At 38.2% G+C, this 18,899-nt stretch overlaps 1 protein-coding gene across 2 annotated transcripts; it reads left to right on the forward strand.

The window, feature by feature from the left end:
• Nucleotides 1–35: 35 nt before the first annotated feature.
• Nucleotides 36–18,343, forward strand: SYAP1 (synapse associated protein 1). 2 transcript variants are annotated; one of them, XM_041119546.1, is made up of 9 exons: nt 36–333; nt 4,835–4,992; nt 7,144–7,210; nt 8,801–8,874; nt 9,228–9,367; nt 11,099–11,244; nt 14,422–14,480; nt 15,483–15,630; nt 17,184–18,343. In XM_041119546.1, the coding sequence occupies exons 1-9, from the start codon at nt 132–134 to the stop codon at nt 17,309–17,311; spliced, it is 1,122 nt and encodes a 373-aa protein (XP_040975480.1). In that variant the 5' UTR covers nt 36–131; the 3' UTR covers nt 17,312–18,343. The 2 variants fall into 2 exon arrangements, with proteins under 2 accessions (XP_040975480.1, XP_029854890.1); XM_029999030.2 differs by having other exon boundaries at nt 38–333; nt 4,874–4,992.
• Nucleotides 18,344–18,899: the final 556 nt, after the last annotated feature.

An 18,899-nucleotide genomic window follows, 5' to 3' on the forward strand; every position in this document is an offset into this window, starting at 1 on the left:
CTATCCCGCCGCCGCCGCCGCCCTTCCCCCGCGAACGGGGCGGAAGTGGTGTATGCGGAAGGAGTGGGCGGCTGGCCTGCTCGGAGCGCCCGTTAACGGCCGAGCGCGGCCGCCCCCGCCGCCTCCGCGCCATGTTGCGCGGTCTGGGCAGCTGGCTGGGGCTGGAGCGGGCAGGCGAGGAGAAGCTGTTGCCGGCTGAGGAGAAGAGCAGCCCCGCGGAGGAGGAGAGGGAGGAGGCGGCGGCAGGCGCGGAGGCGGCCGTGCGGAGCTCGGAGCAGGCGGAGCTGCAGGCGGACTCGGAGGCGCTCCTCAGCCAGGCCAAGGGACTCGGCAGTGAGTGTCCCGTCCTGTTCCTCCCGCACACATCGCCGCCGGGGGCCCTTCGTGCGGGGGAGAGGGTTGAGTGAAAGGAGGGCTTCGTTTGCTGGAGAGGTGTGTCGCGCCCAGGCGTCCTCACGCGGGGAGTGCTGCTGTGGGTCTGGTTTTAAAAGAAAAGAAAAAAAAACCAACCGTGGTCTTGGCAGCAAAACTCCCCTCGTGTGGTGAGAGAGTAGCACGGGGTGGCAACTGGAGGAGGGAAGGTAGACCGGATTAATGCGTGCTTAGAGGAGAAGTTACTGGTACTGACCAGTGGTACTTCAAGCGAAGCTGTGGTCGAGCTAAACAATTACAGACAGGTTTTAAGATGAGTTAAGCACGTTTGTTCTCAATGCAGCAAACGTAAAAGAAAAACCGCTTTTCAGCTAGATAGCAACAACTCTAACGTAGGTTGCACAGTGACGCGAAATGGGGAATGCAAGTTTATGAGGTGACCTGAAAGCTCTTTTCAAAAAAGAAAAAAACAAACCTGAAGCATATCTTTCCAGTTGTAAATGATAATTCAGGTTAGGCTAGCTAGTTTGGAAAATTATCTCGGTGAAAAGTTTTGAAAGTCATTGCTTCCTACCCTTTTCTATTTTATATTTTCACATATCTTTGTTTTGCACCTCTTCTAAATCACGTCTGTTAACTGCAGTCTATAGCATGCACAACTACCATGTGTTTTGCAAGGTGGAGTTTTTCATACAGCTTGTCCAGTCTCTTCCACAGTTCTGAAACAATCCCGTGCAATTGATAAAGCTGGAATTCTCTAATTTCATCTTCATTTTTTCTCCATTTCAGAGATTCGTTTTGAATAGCAGTTACTGGCAATGAGAAATATTTGATTGAGTTGCTAACGATTCTGTGCACTGTTAAAGGATGTTGCCTCACTGGAAATCAAAAAACATTTAAAAAAAACCTGGATGTTTAAAATGTGAACCAAGCAAATGGCTGCAAACGTTCCTTTCAGTTATCATCTTTTTCAGAATTGTTACTAAATGAACAGCATTTCTTTAAGTATCTGTTCTGTTGTCACTATGGGAGAAGTGAAGTGTAAGTAGTACAGTTCTGTACTCGTTGCTAAAGTATGGGTTTTTTACTGGTGCTCTGAAATGCTGGATCAGTATCATCTGAAAGGTTAGTCTGAGATGGTTCTTTACTGTGCTTTGCCTTGGGCTGAGCTGCAGCTGTTTATCTGTGTAGTTTGGTCAAGTACTCGTCTGGCTGTTGTAAATCGATCCTAATCTGGTAGTCACTCTGCTTGTTCAGGAAGGGAAAAAAGACTTTGAATTTCAGGGGAAGTATAAGTATTGACTGTTACAGATATAAAGGTCCATCCCATAATTTGCTCTGGAAGTGAGAATTTGCTTTAGTTGATCCGTGGATTCATCATCTGTGACACCAGAGAAGATTGCGGTGGAAAGGCTTTTTTATAAGGATTTGGCTGTCGCTTTTTTAACACATGGTAACTCTAGAAACATCTGCATGACTAACAACCAGGGTAGTTGCGTGGAAAGACTGCCCTAGCACATAAAGAATTTTACTGGTAAAACTGAAGCCTTACATACATTATTTTTTGCTCATTATTGCATCATTACAAACGTTAGGAGAGTTTGTCAATGTGAACTAATAAAAATACTGCTCTATACATATTGTTAATACAGGCATAGATTGTAAGAGGGCGGGAAAGTTTCTTGGCCGTCTGAAAGTGGAAGTGTTGCTTTCCACCACTAATTCTGTTTTTCTAAGGCCAAGTACCACCTCTGAGGTTTTGTAAGTACCTTAGTTCAGAAGAATATTTGCCCTTGATGGAAATAAAAAGCATTTTGCTCTTCAGACCAGTTCCAGGACAGGCCAAAACCACTTTGCCCAACAATACCAAAAAGTCGCTGGACAGCAAATGTTTCAGCACCTTTTGCACCTAAAACAATTGCATATGAGAAAGTTTCCAGGGATACATAAAACCACCAATAAAAGCTGGTAGGGAGGAAACAATCCGGTAGGCTGCTGCTTCCTCTACTGTCATAAGGGGGATAGTATATGTGTCTCTATCTAAAGTGTAGAATATAGGCCTTTTTTTTTATACAATGTGAAGCATGTGATGGGTTGTAAAGCCTGATAACAGATATGAAAGATGCTAGCGAGTACTTGAAGGAAGTTTGCTTGCCACCACTCTGTGGCTTATAAGTGGAAGTTGCATATAAAAACACTGGCTTGTTTAAGGGCTAGCTAGACCTCTGCATGTTTCAGTATTGATTTGGTGATATCGTAAAGAGAGAATATTTTATGCACCACAAAGAACAGTCAGCTTTCCAAAAAGTGCTGTAAATGTTCCAAAGTAACTCGTTCTAACAGTGGCTAACAACTGTGTTAAAACAACTCACTTTTTTTTGCATGGTGAGGTTATTTCATACATTTCTAACCCATAAGGAAACTGGAATTTTTGTGAGGTCTTGAGAAGGAAGGTGGGTTTTGTTTGTTTGAAACAGAAGTGCTGGTTGGTGGTTGTTTTGGTGGTTGTTTTTCATTTGTTTGTTTGTTTTAGAAGTCCCCTGTATAAAAGTCGAAGTTGATTTTCTGGAATAACTAAAATATTCTTACCATTGCACATGCTTTGCATTCCTACTAATGCATCAAATATGTCTTTGATAGTTACTACGCAGTTTAGATCCACCATTACTACTTCTAACCTTAGAATTAGAAGAGAATAGACTTTCAGTGGGAAGGGACCCACAACTAACATCTAGTCCAAGTGCCTGACCACTTCAGGGCTGACCAAAAGTTAAAGCATGTTGTTAAGAGCATTGTCCAAATGCCTCTTGAACACTAATAGGCTTGGGGCATCGACCACCTCTCTAGGAAGCCTGTTCCAGGGTTTGACCACCCTCTCGGTAAAGAAATGCTTCCTCATGTCCAGTCTGAACCTCCCCTGGTGCAGCTTTGAACCATTCCCAACGTGTCCTGTCACTGGATCCCAGGAAGAAGAGCTCAGCACCTCCCTCTCCATGTCCCCTCCTCAGGAAGCTGTAGAGAGCCATGAGGTCACCCCTCAGCCTTCTTTCCTCCAAGCTAGACAAGCCCAAAGTCCTCAGCCACTCCTCACAGGACAGTCCTTCCAGCCCTGTCACCAGCTTTGTTGCCCTCCTCTGAACACCTTGACGGACCTTCACATCCATCTTAAATTGTGGGGCTCAGCACCGCACACAGTACTCAAGGCGAGGCCGTACCAATGCTGCATACAGTGGGATAATCCCCTCTTTTGACAGCGTGGTCGTGCTGTGTTTGATGCCCCCCAGGATGGGGTTTGCCCTCTTGGCTGCCAGGGCACACTGCTGGCTCCTGTTGAGCCTGCTGCCGACCAGCACCCCCAGATCCCTTTCTGCAGGGCTGCTCTCCAGCCACCTCCTCTCCCAACTTATAACTTGTGCCTGGTGTTACTCTGTCCCAGTTGCAGAATCTGGCATTTATTCTTGTTAAATTTCATGCCGTTGATGATTGCCCAATGCTCCAATCTATCTAGGTCCTTCTGCAATTATTACATCATTGTATTTACTACGGCACTTGCCAATATTTTATCATTGTATATACTGTAACTGCGATATTACAGTCATAATACAACTGTTCAAACGTAATAAAGTGCTTGTGGCATAAACAATACCAATGTTGTTTTAAGATCCTTTGTCAATAAACTGATGCTTAATGTTTCTGAAGGTTTGTGATATGCATCTTGTTGCTTGCAAGTTTGTTCTCTTTAATTAAAAATGAACAATACAATGCAACTGCCCATGCTATGTAGTTCTTTCCCTGCCACCTTTCTTCACTTCAGCACTGCTAATATAAAAAATGCTAGTTAGTCTTTGGAAGTATTTGTTACTGCTGTTCCGACACTGAACATATTCGTAAAAATAAGCAAACAGGGCCACAGCGCTTCTCGTGGAGCTAAAAAGAGGAAGACAATGCAAAACAGAAAAGGGCAAACATCAAGAGAAAGCTTCTATCTTAAGACTTTTGAAGGTATCTCAAGTGTTATTTGCCTGAAATTTTTCATGCATTTGCTGCCTTACTTCATGAGACTTCATTGTGCATGTTGATATTCTTAAATGTATAATTCTGTTTTAATACTGTTGCTGAAGTTACTTTATTACTTAATGTCTCCAAAATACTTAAATGAAATTAGGAAAGACACATTGCTTCAGAAAATTCATTGGAAAGCAATATTTCAAAGACCATTAGGAATGTTTGATTTAGTAAACAAGGTTTGTGTATAAAAGTTTGGTTTACAGTAAGTTGTGGTCAAACATACAATTTGATCATCATCACTAAAGAATATGAACTAGAAAAGCATAAATAGGGTTTTGGGAGTTCTTTGTAGGCCAGAAGCTGGGTTAAATGATTTTGAAAGAAGCTTTCCAGTAAGTATCCAAATGTCTAAAGAGAAAGGAAAATAAATCTAGTAAGATAACTGGATATAAAGAAATCTTTTTTCAGGTCTTTCTCTTCTCATCTGTGAAAGGTTACCTCTTCAATTTTGCCACTGCTGCTACAAAAAAGATAACTGAATCCGTTGCTGAAACAGCACAGTCGATAAAGAAGTCTGTAGAAGAAGGAAAAATCGACAGTATCATTGATAAGGTATCTTATTTCTAGATACTTGATCTGAAAGATCTGTTCGCTTACTGTTGTTGTAACACATGGCAAATCTGGCATGTGATAACATTTTTTTTAAGCTGACTTAAGGAATTACGTATTTGAAGAGCAGGTATCTCCTGTCACAATAAATGATGCGACTGAAATGTTTATTCAGGGCAGACATGCCACCAAATGGTCACTCTGCTTTACTCGGTACTGCACCTGCCTTCCATTCCTTAAGGATGTAGAAAGACTTTCACTGCAGAAAGGCCAGAAGAAAATACAAAAAATGCTGACACAGGAGGAAAAGCTGGAAGAATTAGTAGACAGGCAGTTGGGGGATGTCTGTGAGATGTGTGGGTTTGTTTTTTTGCCCCAGTTTATTTAGGTTGAAAGAAGAATGCTATAGCTTGCATCTTAATGCATCTGCGAAGCAAGATTCAGAATTAGGTCAGCTTTGTGGATGTTGTATGTGAAGACCCTAGAGCTTTACAGGCACAGTTTCATGGAGACCCAGTGAGTTAATGGAATAGCTTACTACTGTCCTGTTCTTTCCCCCACTCCGACCCTGCAGCTTGTCTCTTGCCCTCCCTGTTCCTGGCTGCCAGCTCCAGCTGCTTAACTTCTGCCAGCAAGTGTTCTTCCAGTGCTTTTAAGTCACAAGCTTGGCAGGAAGAAAAAAAAAAAAAAAAAAGGCAGGAATAAGTGCTATGTAGTGTTTTGCTGTGTTTGTTAGCAAGCGTAGCTTGGAAGGGGAAGGGAACTGGCCAAAACCAACCCAGCTGTAGTGGGACTGTGCATCCAGGAGTGTCAGATGTGGGAGATGCAGCCAGACCCCTCTTCCTGCTCCTGTCTCAGACACCCCTTCAGGGGAACTGAAGTGTTGGTGCTTTTTTTTTTTTTTTTTTTAAAATACAGTGAAATTCAATTTCTTGATAGAATTAGTGTTCATGTTGTCTTCCAAATTAATCATCAAATGACACTTTTAAAGTTCTGCTATGATCTAATTTTGTCTCCAGATTTCATTGACTTTTTAGTGACAACGGTCTACATATAGTAGCAAGAGTTATATTTCCTACTACAGTATATTAGAGTCTAACGTAATTTTGATCCACATCAAAAAGGAAAAATCAAGTAAGAAGGTTATTTGGTAATTTAATACGCAAATAATCATGCTCATAAGAAACTGTAGCTAAGTACCTACAGCATATTTTATGCATAAAATACCACTTTCTTTTTTCTGTGAATGCCTAGAGTAATATGAATTCCCTTTTTTGACTAGTAAGTTTACATATAGGAGAAACGGGATTATAGCTATAGCATCATAAAGCTTTTTTCTTTTTCTTATACCATATAAATTATTTTATTCCATAAATACCAAAAATTCATATAACTTACAACCAGGAGGAACCACAATGATCTATTTGTATAATGGGCACCACCACAGTTCTGTCGCTGATGTTAATCTTGAACTGAAATGCTGGGTTGTTGAAGGAAAAAAAAAAATCATAGGAATTTATGAGGATTTAGCTTGAAGATTTGCATGCTTTTTGGCAACTTGTTAAGCCAAAGACCTCACTGCATAAAATTTGTATTTTGAGAGTGGTATTCATTTCTAGCTTCATGGGGTTTTTGCCTCTGCTTTCAACGACAGAACAGCATTTGCATTGTTACTTCTAGATTATGGCATGCTGACTTCTGAGACCATTCTCCATTTTTTAATTCTAAATTCAATATAGGATATTTCTGAACGTAGTTTAATGCTTTTAAAACATGTTTGAATAAGTCTAAACAGTCTATGTTGTCTGTATTTGATATGGTAAGGCAGTAAGTGTATATGCATAGTATGCTGATGTTTGAATTATCAGCTAGGATTTTCCTTTTTTTTTTTTTTTTTTTGGTCCCCTGAACTTGATAAAACTGTAAATATAATCTTGAAAACCTACACAACAGTTTAAACTTTTAAAGGCAAAATTGAATGTTTCAGTAAAGGAGAATTTATGATTTACATGAAACACGTTTAACTTAGAAAAAGGGCCACCAGGGATATAAGAATATGATCCTGCAATGTATTTGAAAGCACTTTCTGAGTGAACATGAAACAAGAGGAATGAATTTATTTTTTTTATTGTGGTTCCATAATTTTTATTTTAGACAATTATTGGAGATTTTCAGAAGGAACAGAAAAAATTTGTCCAAGAGCAGCAAACAAAAAAATCAGGTAACGTATGCTTTTTTTGATAATACATAACGTTACATGAGCTAGAACTTGCTGGAAGCTGGATGATTGAGCTGTAGCTAAACAGTCTATCAAAACTCTTTAATAAAGAAAACTGTTCAATGAAACACATTATGGCAGAACTTAACATATATCATGGAATAGGGAGATTACATTTTTAAGTGAGGTTAGTGTTACATTATCTAGTTGGTTTAGATTTGCTTTTTTAACCAAATTCAGCTTTATGAAATTAACTCAAAGATCACTGTGCTAGCAAAGCTGATCTCTTATTGTTGTTTTGAATCTTAAGCCTGTGTATTTATTGAAAACAGGCATGCTGATTACTTCTGAGCTTTAGCAATCATGTCACATTTTCGTAATGAAATTAAAAACATGGGTTAGGGTTTGCACTATAGTATTTAATTAGTGTTGCTCTGCTTACATTAAAGGCTTAATTGCTCTTTTGCTTTCCCATAAATCATTTGCTTTATAATTATCTGTGATCTAAATCCTTTGAGTTATCCACCCATGTACTATTGACATCAGTGGATCTATTTGGGAGTTTAAAATAAACACAATTTTTTTTTTTACGTTGCATTTCATCATTGTGTTTTATCTCTTTTAATGTGTTACCTGAATGCAATAAGCAGCAAGGCTGCTTACATGATTGTGTTGTCTGTATTTCTTTTTGTCTCTGTTAGTAAACTTTGGCATCTGTTAATGTATTTCTACAAGTTTCATGAAAATAGATAGCTAGATTGGTGAAAGAAGGAGTAACAGATGGCCTAACAGAAAGAAGCATTAGCATGAGGTGTGAATCCATGTGGGTGAAAGATCTTGCTGATATCAGGTGCATAGGCAAATAAGCATTGTTAGTTTAAGTGCACAAGAATTATTTGTTAACTGTTACAGATGCATCACGATGTCTCTGTAGGCTGAATTTGTATTGACAGTGAAGAGATTAATAGATTTCTGTACATCTACAATTGTTTATTTTCCTCTATGTACAGCCTACAGAACTATTTCGGAAGTATCTGTGTAAATATCTAAATCAGCTGAACTCGAGTATGTTATTCAGTGTATAACATCTTGTAATTTATAACAAATTTGTAACTTATTTTTCTCCATCATTAAAGAATTGGTGTCTTCTGGGTGTTAGAAAATTAATACAATAGTAAGTGATTTTGAAAACTTTGTCTAAACTAAGTTTATGTGTTTAAAGTGAATCCAGAAATTTCTATGTGCAGGCAGCTTAACCAGTTCTACAGCACTGCTTCAGTGACTAAACTAAGAGGCACCAAGTTCTGACTGGTGCACACTTCAAAGAAATCCCCACAGTTTTAGATTTACAATAACAGAAATCAGCCACCAGCAATTTTTTTTTTTTTTTTTTTTTTTTAACCTCTGATAAGCAAAGATCCATTCCTAGAGTTTCTCTCTTACGCCATGAGCTCAGTTTAGGAAAAAGGAACAATGAATTGGCTTACTGATGTAAGTCTGCTTATTTTTGTGATGTTATATGTTACTTTATGTAAGGTGGTTTATTTTTTTTTTTAAAGTAATACGCAATTATTTTCCTCCTTTCAAAAACAGAAGCAGCAGTGCCTCCCTGGGTAGACAGCAATGAAGAAGAGACAATTCAACAACAAATACTGGCCTTATCAGCAGTAAGTATTTCGTTTCCTGTAAGATTTTAAATTTTTCTGTTGGAGAGGTTAAAACATCCTTCCCCCCCCCCCCCAAGTAAGTTTGGCTGGCATTATTAAATTATGTATTTTCAATATACTTCTTTTAATGTATCTGGCACTGCACTGATCATGTGCAAGAGTAAATAGTTCTTTCAGTATCAACTTGAGCCAAAGTAGATCCCCAATATAATGTTTTAATTTTTATAAAGGCTTTACAGCTTTGTGGTATGATAGAATTATGTGAGAAGTGGGATTGCTTTGCTGGTCTTGTGTGTGAAATATGATACTCTTTTTCTGATATCTGTTAATGACCATAAATATGTTCTTCAAAGGATAAACGAAATTTTCTGCGGGATCCTCCAGCAGGCGTGCAGTTTAATTTTGACTTTGATCAAATGTACCCTGTTGCAATGGTGATGTTACAAGAAGATGAACTTCTCAATAGGATGAGGTTTGATCTTGTTCCCAAACAGTAAGTAATTTCTGCTGGTAACTATGTATTGTTGTACTTTTAATGTGTCTGTAAACATCGTAAATTACTCCTTTTTCTTTTCACTTCCTTCAATTCTTTGTTTATGTACTTCCTCTGTATATATTTTACATCTGTTAATTTCACATGCATGTAATACTGCCCATGCATTGCTGTTTAGCAATTGGAGGAAAGAACAGAAGTAGATCTGTTAGACATTCAGAACTAATAAGGGCCTGTTGACTTAAGAATGGGAGAGGCCTTAAATTTTTCCATGTCCAGTGTGCTAAATTAATTGAAAATCTTTTTCCCAAACAACGGTAAAAGCAGCAACAAAAATGTTCAGATCTTTTGGTGTTACTGACACCCCAGAAAGGTTATTAGAGATAGTCAGAGGTACCCTGGAGAAATGGTAAAAGAATGCATCACAAAACAGCAGCAATGCAAGCAAAAAAACCTGGTTTTGAATAGGCAATGGAAAAAGCTCTGTGTTGCGACTGCCTTCCTTCTAGTGGACCTAACTAAAAGATCCATAAGGTCTTTGTGCCAGCAGTTATGGCCTGTTCCAGAATGGCTTCTTGATCCCAGCTTTATTCCAGTGCTGTTTTCCTTCCTTGTCCAGCCCCAGACTCTGCTCCTAAAGCTCATTTCACAGGTAAACTTTCTTGTTAAGTAGGAGTTCCCAACATTAATCTCCTTGTCTAAGGATGGAAACAGGAAAGAAAACATCTTTTTTTGTGAGCTTTTCTCTCTTAAATCTCCTCCTTTTATGAACCTTCCCAGCTCCTCATTTTATTTACCTCCTTCCCTGCTGTTCTTTGCTGCTGTCAGTCCTAAAGCTCTGCCCGTATTCTAAGTCTTCATCAGATCTGTCTCTGATAGTCCATCTTCAGCCTCTGGTCATGCTGTCCTTGCTTATACTGCCACATTACTTAATAGGGTTTTTTTCCTGTTCTTATTCTCAATAGTCACTGTTTGCCTGAATGGGCAGGAAGGTAACTTCACTCTATTATTTCTTTTCTTGACCTACGTACCTGCCTCCCCACAGGCCTTGCCATTTCTGACTTCTCTTCCCTCTGTGTTAAAGTTGGGTCTTTTCTTGCTTGCTGGAGGATTATCAGAGGGAAATGTTACCTAAGAAATGGGGTAGTCTGCCATTTATCAGAGCTGGTCATTTCCGAGATGGCAGTTTCCAGTTACTGAAGGTCCTGCAGACGTGCTGAAAGATGTGCAGGTAGTGGAATAGTTCTGCTGCAATCTAGGAACGGCTTCTGCCTATAGATCAAAGATGTTCCAGTTCCATGTCAGGTCTAGGGAGGATGTAGGTGAATATAGTTTGGCAATGACAGAGTGTTGGTTTTAGAGAGGAAGTGAAGAGAACAGGGTTATTTGGCTTGTTGGGTTTGTTTAGATAATTTGGCAAGAGAGATGGAATAGCATTATATTTTTCTAAATTATGTATTGCTACATGCTGTTAAGCTTTTTCTGAAGTCATATCATCATTATTACTATTATGTTCAAGTCCATTGTAACTGTCTTGTAAGAGATCAAGAACTTCTACAATGATGGATTTTTTTAAACTGTGTTAATATCACAAATACCTTTTTTAAATTTTTACTTAAATGACAGCTATGTCTACTCCTTCCCTCTGCATATTTAATTTTATTTCATTGCTAGGTTGTAAAAGGAACCATATTTCCAAATGTAGTAATCAAATCTGTTTGTCCTCTCTAGTGTAAAGGAGGAGGTGTTCTGGAGAAATTATTTCTACAGGGTGTCCCTAATTAAACAGTCTGCGCAACTCACTGCACTTGCAGCTCAACAGCAAGCAGTAGGAAAAGAAGAGAACAAAGGCAGAGAAGAGGATATCCAACTGAAAGGTACGGGAAGGATTTGTTTAGCACAGCTCGTTAAGTTAGTCATGCATGCTGACTGTATACACCAGGTGACATCGAATTTTTATCCTCGATTTCCTATTAAATCAGGGCTTCTCTCACCGTACTTCATGTGTTTGTCCAGATGGGGGAGGAGGAGGCTCTAGTGCTTTTAAGACACTTTCCAATTTCAGCCAACTTCATCAGAAGAGTGGAAACCTCAAGAGATGAAATTTTGTACTTGGCTTGTAACAGCTGACGACCACTAGTGGTCTCTGTTGTGCTTTTTTGATTTGTCAGAAAGAAGTAGGGGGTACCTTTAGTTCACCTGATAAGACAGTAGGTACTAACCAACCCAGCCAGCTGGCACATGGTTTGCTCTTGGCTTTTGCTTAGGTTTCAGGCCAAAGAGAAGTTAGTGAGCGATACGAGGGTAGAATTACTGTGGTGGTGAAGGCAGACACACATGCAGGATGTGGAAAGGCCCACAATGTATTGTAGAAATGGAGGAAGATGGGGACCAGGAGTCTGCCTGGCATTGAACCTTGAGATGAAAAAGCCACTTCAATGTAGGCATCTTCAGTTACATTGATCAGTTTATACACATGATTCTTACTGACCCTCTTATGAACCACTGGGCATCTTTATCTGCATGCAAACAAATTCTGCAAGCAGGAATATATGCAGCTTAAAGAGTATAAAGCAGTTACTGGCGAAGACACAAAGATAACTAGTAGCTCATTAAATCTTAGCTTAAGCTAGGTACGCTCACCACCCTGGTAGGACACCTGAAGAATCTTGGCAGGCTGTTTGATTTGACTTCTGCTTCTGCATATCACTGCTTCGGTAAACCAATTTCAGAGGAAAAGAAGGCTGCTGCTGTTGTGGCTGACTGGCTAGTCAAATAGAAGTTACTCCGTCATTAATTACAGAGCTGAAGGTTTCCTTTATGCCAGCTAAATAAGTAGGTAAATGAGCGGTCTTAAACTGTAAGTTCCTAGGGCAGCATAACCTTTTTTTTTTTTTTTTTTTAACCGTACTCACATTTGCCAAACTATGGCTGTTTTAATTAAAGTGTCTCAGCTCCACAGGAGAGATGGCAACTGACCCTATGAACAACAAAACTGTTATCTTTGAGTCATCCAAACCCTTGGAAATTGCCAGTCAAAGAGAAAGTTGCTGAATAATACCCAAAGAGTTATTCTAGTAAAATTACCATTGTGACTGAAAACAAAACATATCCTCATTTAAAAAAAAAAAAAAAAAAAAAGGCACTGTCTTGTGGCCTGTTGTAGATAGATCTCATACAATTCAGAAGACCAGTATAGGATATGCAAGATAGATTTACTGTCCTAATGGCTGTATATTCTGTAATGGCAAAGATACATTTACCAGACTTAGTAAAGACATGTTTTGTTTGATTCGAAGATTGCACAGATTTGGGAAGCTCTGAATCATGTGTTATTTTTGATTTAAATAATCCTTTTGAAGGTTGGATTCCCTAATTGGAGGGTAAAACTGGAAGTAATTGCCTGTTGGTAACTCTTCATAATGTTCAGAGTTTCTTCTTAAAGCTGACTGATGTCTATAAAATAGAATTAATTGCCTTCCATTTTTATCTCTGTCTGTCTCCTCCTTACCTGCTGTTTTCACAAAGTTAAATTAGCATGGTTGATGTGAAAGGAAAAAAGAAGGGACAAATGGAAGACATTCCACGTTCTAGTGTAGAGACTATATAAGATCTATAACAAAATGCCAAGTTCTAGTCCTTCTCCAGGTATTAGTAACTACGTACTTGAGAATGAAGTTACCCCCAGGGGCAGACAGCACAGCAGCAGTGGAGGAGATGATGCCAGGCCAGTAGATCCAGAACAGGGCTAATTGTATGTTAGTCACGTCGGACTGGTGCATGGCCCAGTGCAGAGCTGCTGTGCCGCTTCTGCGTGAGAGCAGCAGATGGAGCTTGAGGCACCTCTGTAGTGTGGTGCTTTGGGTGCTCGGTGCTGAACTGCGAAGAGTTAGTGCCATGTCCTACAGCCTCCCTGAGCAGTGAGTCCTGGAGCCTCTTTGGCTGCGGTGTTGGGTGTAGTAACAGATCCTCTGAAGATCGGGAAGGGGAAGGAAGAGAGAGGATGGGACAGAGCAGTGGGCATTGAGTAGATGAGCTGTATAAGCAGTGACAGCTACCAATTAGGGAATGATTTTAATTAGAATGGATCTTAATCTTAAAAATTAAACCTGAAAAAATTCCCCCTTCAGGAATTGCTGAGTAAGCAGGAAGTGTCCATCTGGGCACGCTGCAGTAAGCAGAGCTGCAAGCTCAGAGCTGCTTTGCATGCGTAAACAAATAGAACTGCTAAGCAAGCACTCCATCACTACCACAGCCTGCCTTGTATATAATTGTTCTTGCAGCCACCTGGCTCTTTATTGTGACTTCTCTGCCCTGCTAGTTGCATGAGGAAGAAAGCTGGGGTGTTCCTTTACCTGCCAAGAATAAGATCTGTCCTTGCTTGTAAACAATTGTCTTCCTAGCACCATGCTACTAAATACAGAATGGGCAGTGAGTTTTCTTAGGACATTGGGAACAGCTTCTAGGGTTTATGTTTTTCAGCAACTTCCTTTGCCTGTGTGAAAGAAGGTAAGGCTGCAGTTTACTCTTCTTGTGTGCGTTTAGGGGTGTGCATACAGATGTAGTCTGGTACACCTAAGAAATAACCAGTGCCCATCTCAGTAGTAGTACCTAACCGGGGGAGTTTGGGAACTTCTGTGAATAGGCAGAAACTGGATCTCATGACCAAATCTACACCTTTGTAACTTTAAAGATCTTGTGATGTGGTGCAGTCTGTAAGTGTTTTATAGAAGACGTTCTTTCAGATTCCCAACTGTTCCTATGTACGTAGTTCTTTGGATTGTTTTGAGGGGCAGAGGGGTTCCTGTGATTTAACTTTGGAGTCATAATGAGGAAATGGTTTGCTAAATTTGCCTTAATTAAGAATAGAAAATTGCTTCTCTTCCATTTTGTTGTTGCAAATGCTTCACCTATGGCTAAATTCAGCCTTTAACCACCAGAATTCCTTAAAACTTAAAATACAGTATTTCCTTGTACATTTAATAGCTATGCAGATTAAATGAGATCTTTATATACTTAAATGTAACCTACCTTTTTTTTTCCCCTCTTGACAGAAACAGTACGGCCAAAAACACCGCCTGTTACAATAAAGCCTCAAATAAAATCTCAAGAGGTAAAGATGCTGTTATATTTTAGCTGGTATGTAGTATGTGAAACTGTTACTTAAGAGGTAATTATGCATCCTTTTGAGTAAGTTGTGCTATGAAACCATAATAATATAATATCTGACAGTCCTAACCTGCTGCTGTTCTGCTGTGATGCTAATTTTTAGTGCATACACTTTAAACTCATTTTCAGTAGAAGAAACAGTAGCTTATCTGAAGAATACTCTCATTAGTATCCTGCACATTATAATAAAACATGGTTTTACTCTGAAGGGTGACATTTCCAAAATGTTTGGAGCAGAAGGTTTGCAATGTATTTACATACAAGGAATACCTTCATGAAAGTATATCTATGTACCACATTCTGTCCAAATCTTCAGCAGCTGTCAGGCTTAAGTACAGGAAATCTAAATGATGCATTGCAATAGCAACATTATTTTATTGCAATGGCAAGAAGAGTTTTGCTTGATACTGCAAAAACCTTTAACTTAGACACGTAATGACCCTTGTTCATTTCTGAATTGTAAAATCAGTACCAGAGAACACTCTTGGCAGAAGCAGAGCTATACATTCACTTGCCAATAATATGCAGTAGACTAAATCAAGCTAGAAAGATTTCCAAAGAATAGTCCACTCTTAATCTTATTTGTGTGTAGAAAACTGTTACTGAATTGTGGTCAAAATTTAATATTGGTCTTAGGCACTGTTCTAAACTACTTATGAGTTTATTATTATTTCTGAAGTTTACAAAAACAGAATTGAAGTTGTAACACAAAAAGGAGCCTAGAATGAAAAGCAGATCATTTTCAGTACAACTATCTAACATTTTTGTCTGTACAAAAATACTCTGAAAGAAAAATAGCCCATAAAGAAAAATAGTTGTCAGAGTAATGCATTTGGTTTATTTTTTTGCTGGCTCTATTTAAAAGGCAGTCAGTCACATGAGTGGAAGTATTGGTGACCTTTTTTCCCCTTTTTGGATAAGCTTATACAAAACTGTCTTACTGCAGGATGAGGAGGAGATTTCCACAAGTCCAGGTGTATCAGAATTTGTGAGTGATGCTTTTGATGCCTGTAATCTGAATCAGGAAGACCTAAGAAAAGAAATGGAACAACTGGTGCTAGACAAAAAGAAAGAAGAGACTTCAGTAGTAGAAGGTAAAGCTATTATTACCTTCTGTATCTTAAATACAGCAATTCTAAGATAGGTTGATTTAAAAAAAAAAATGTAATTAGATTTAGGAAAGTAGATTCATGACTGTTTTTCAAAGTGTATGAAACAACCTGCAATGAAATATTGCAGAAATTAATGATACTTCTCACCGCAGTTGAACCACGTCTTACACAGAATGTTAGCTGTGAGGAGTTTAAATCCAAAGAACCTAACAATTTTTAGGTGGGTCTTTTATGAATGTGACAGTGACTATTTTTTTCTGTCTACCTCTTCCTTTCCCTGCCTTCTCTTTCATTGGTCCTTGTGTGTATGAATTTTTCATTCTTTAATTGACATCCTTGTAGGTAAAGTACAGTATTTGGAAGTCAGGCTGTGTTTTCCTCTTGTGACACCAGCTAAAAAGGCAGTATTTGCACCAGACTGTGAGCTTGCAGATGCATCTTCTGCAAAAGGGTTACATGCATTTAGAACAGTTAAAATGTAACAAATAGCTTTGAGAATGATGAGAAGAAATAAAGTGGGGCTTACACTTAAATTATTCAGAAGAACTAGTATTAGTGGAAAAAGCATAAAAACAATCAGTGATGACGTGACTGGCCATACAAAATGAACAATTTACCGTGAAGACACTTCTATAGGTAGATGTGTACCATAATACAATTTTCAGAATTCATCTTATAATGTGTTTTGGGTGTTGCTGAATCCTTGTTTTCTGAAATTGTTATTTTTTCCAATACATAGCCGAGCTTGAGGAATTCTAATAAATAATATCAGTTCCTTGCATCTAGCTTTTTGATGGAAGTGTTTCAATAAGTCATTAATGTGTAATTTGTTCAGAGAAATCTGAGCTGGCCTTAGTGACTTGGACTATGGAATTACGTACCTGCATACCTAGGCTGAAGTACTAACCAACATGTAACACATCAAACACCCATCTCCTCCCCCATACTCTTGCATGTGATAGGTAGAGCTAGTTAAAACAGAGATTAACAACACAGGAACGCCTTCTGACTCATTTTTTTGCCCCGAAGTATGAAATATTGTTACCTTTAACCCTGATTAAATGAGCTTGCCTAGCTACAAATGTCAGTGAGAATACCTGCTTCTTTTTTTAAATTATCCACAGTATTTGGGGGGTTTTTTGGGTTTTTTTGTTGGTTTTTTTTATGTAACAGTATATTCAACAAACTTAGGAACTTCATTTTTTTTCCTGGAGATTGAAAAGTACAAAGGGAGATTCAGTTGATAGACTGAAAGACTAGGAAATGAGCTTGCAAAGGGACGCTTGTTACAACTAAGCTGTGTATTTGCTTTTTATATCTTTATTATAGTATGCACATCGGAATATAGACTTGTGTATTAATTCCTGTCCGTGGTCAGAAAGAAGATGAAATTTTTGAATTTTTTTTAGTTTTTAAGGAGAATTGCCCTTAAGGGGGATATAAGAGAGATTCAGTGCAAATTCATCTGATTTTATATAAATAAGCAACATTCTGTATTATCAAGTTAATTCTTACACATCATTTATCTCTTGTAGAAGACACTGCTGATTGGGAAAAGGAATTGCAACAAGAGCTTCAAGAGTATGAGGTGGTGACGGAATCAGAAAAGCGTGATGAAAACTGGGATAAAGAAATAGAAGAAATGCTGCAAGAAGAAAATTAAGCATTTTCACAAAATCACTATAACCCTAAGTTTTTTCTGAGGACTGACATGGATTTCTGCTTTCATATTTTGCTTACAAAAGATCTTCAAAAGACATAAAGACTCTAAAATCTTTATAATTCCCTATGGGGATACAACCAGCATTTCTGTTCTTTATATGAGCAGTTTCTGAACTTCTACATTCTTCAGAAGAAAAAAAAAAAAGACAGACACTGCAGGTTATATGTCATAATTAAAAGTGATAACATTATTACATGAAGCAACAGTCTAGTTTGAGGTATTTGGCATTTTTAGGTGGTCAAGAAGCTCAGCAAAGAGATTTCTAAATCTAAGAATCTCAATTTTTTTGTCTACAGCCTTCTGTTTGACATGTAAAAATGGATGTAGTAAGTAACTTAGTCCTCGAAAATAACTCTCATCGCATTTGCACTCTGATGCCTGTATAATCTGTAAATGTGTACTATTTTTAAGGTACTTGTAGCTAGTAGCTTTCTTGTGTATTTAACTTCCTTAATGTATGTAGCCAAAGAATTTATAGAAAACCCTATCAAATAACTTCTGATAATTTGTTAAAAAAATACTATTTCAGACTCCAGAAGAAGTACTGATTAATTATTGATCAGGTATGATTAACTGGCAAACATTTAAGTATTTAAATAAGAACAGTTATTAACTGCTTGAATTGAACTGTTGTTTTTGTTAAATCATATTAAGATATTGCCTTTCCCTACAGAGAGAAATGGTTTAATGCATTCTTTCTTCAGAAGACTCTTACGTTTCCATTTAATTTTGCTGTCTGACTGAGAGCAAATTAAATGTTTCTCTTTATGTTAAGTGCTGAAACTTTTATGTAAAAACTTTGTCTGGTTTGGACATCCTTATTAAATACTGTAGATATGTATAAAATTGCCTCATTTCTTTGGAGGGAGGGCAGAGTGGGGGGCAAGCATACTTCAGACACAGATTCCAAAAATATACTTTGTCACAGTGCTTAAGACATGGAATGTAAATAAAAAATAGTTTTCTTTAAAAGATTTTCTGATTCTTCTTAGGCATCTGGATGTTTCCTGTAGTTTTACCATTAAGTCAGTATCTTTCTGTATGTAAATGAAAATTTGATGTTCTGTTTGTCATCTATTTCATAAACTTCTGTGACAAAACATTCATGAATTTCCAAATTCGAAGGAAAAGCGGCAAAATGAAGTAGGTAGGAGCCATTAAGCACAACTGAATTATAGGCATGTTACATAGAGTAAACTCTGTCTTAATGACATAATTCTGCAGAAAACTTTTGTAAAGAGACTGAAAACATTATAGCTGTAATTACTGAGTCAATATTCATCCTGTGGCAATTGAAAAGAGCTAAGTAGTTTAAACTGCTGTTACTGTAAGAAAGGGCTATGTAAAATTGTCTCTATTAGCAGCTTGAACAGAAAGCCCTCCTGTATTTCTCATTATGGAAAATGAATTGTTTTAAACCTGCATACATTTGGCTTCTCAAGTTAGTTTCTTTATTACCATACACTGTCTCAACTACAACTCATCTTCAGCATGATTTGTATTTTTACAGTGTTTTTCACTTTTAGTT

This window comes from Aquila chrysaetos, chromosome 23, assembly GCF_900496995.4.
Source record: "Aquila chrysaetos chrysaetos chromosome 23, bAquChr1.4, whole genome shotgun sequence".
In the NCBI taxonomy this organism is placed as follows: Eukaryota; Metazoa; Chordata; class Aves; order Accipitriformes; family Accipitridae; genus Aquila; species Aquila chrysaetos.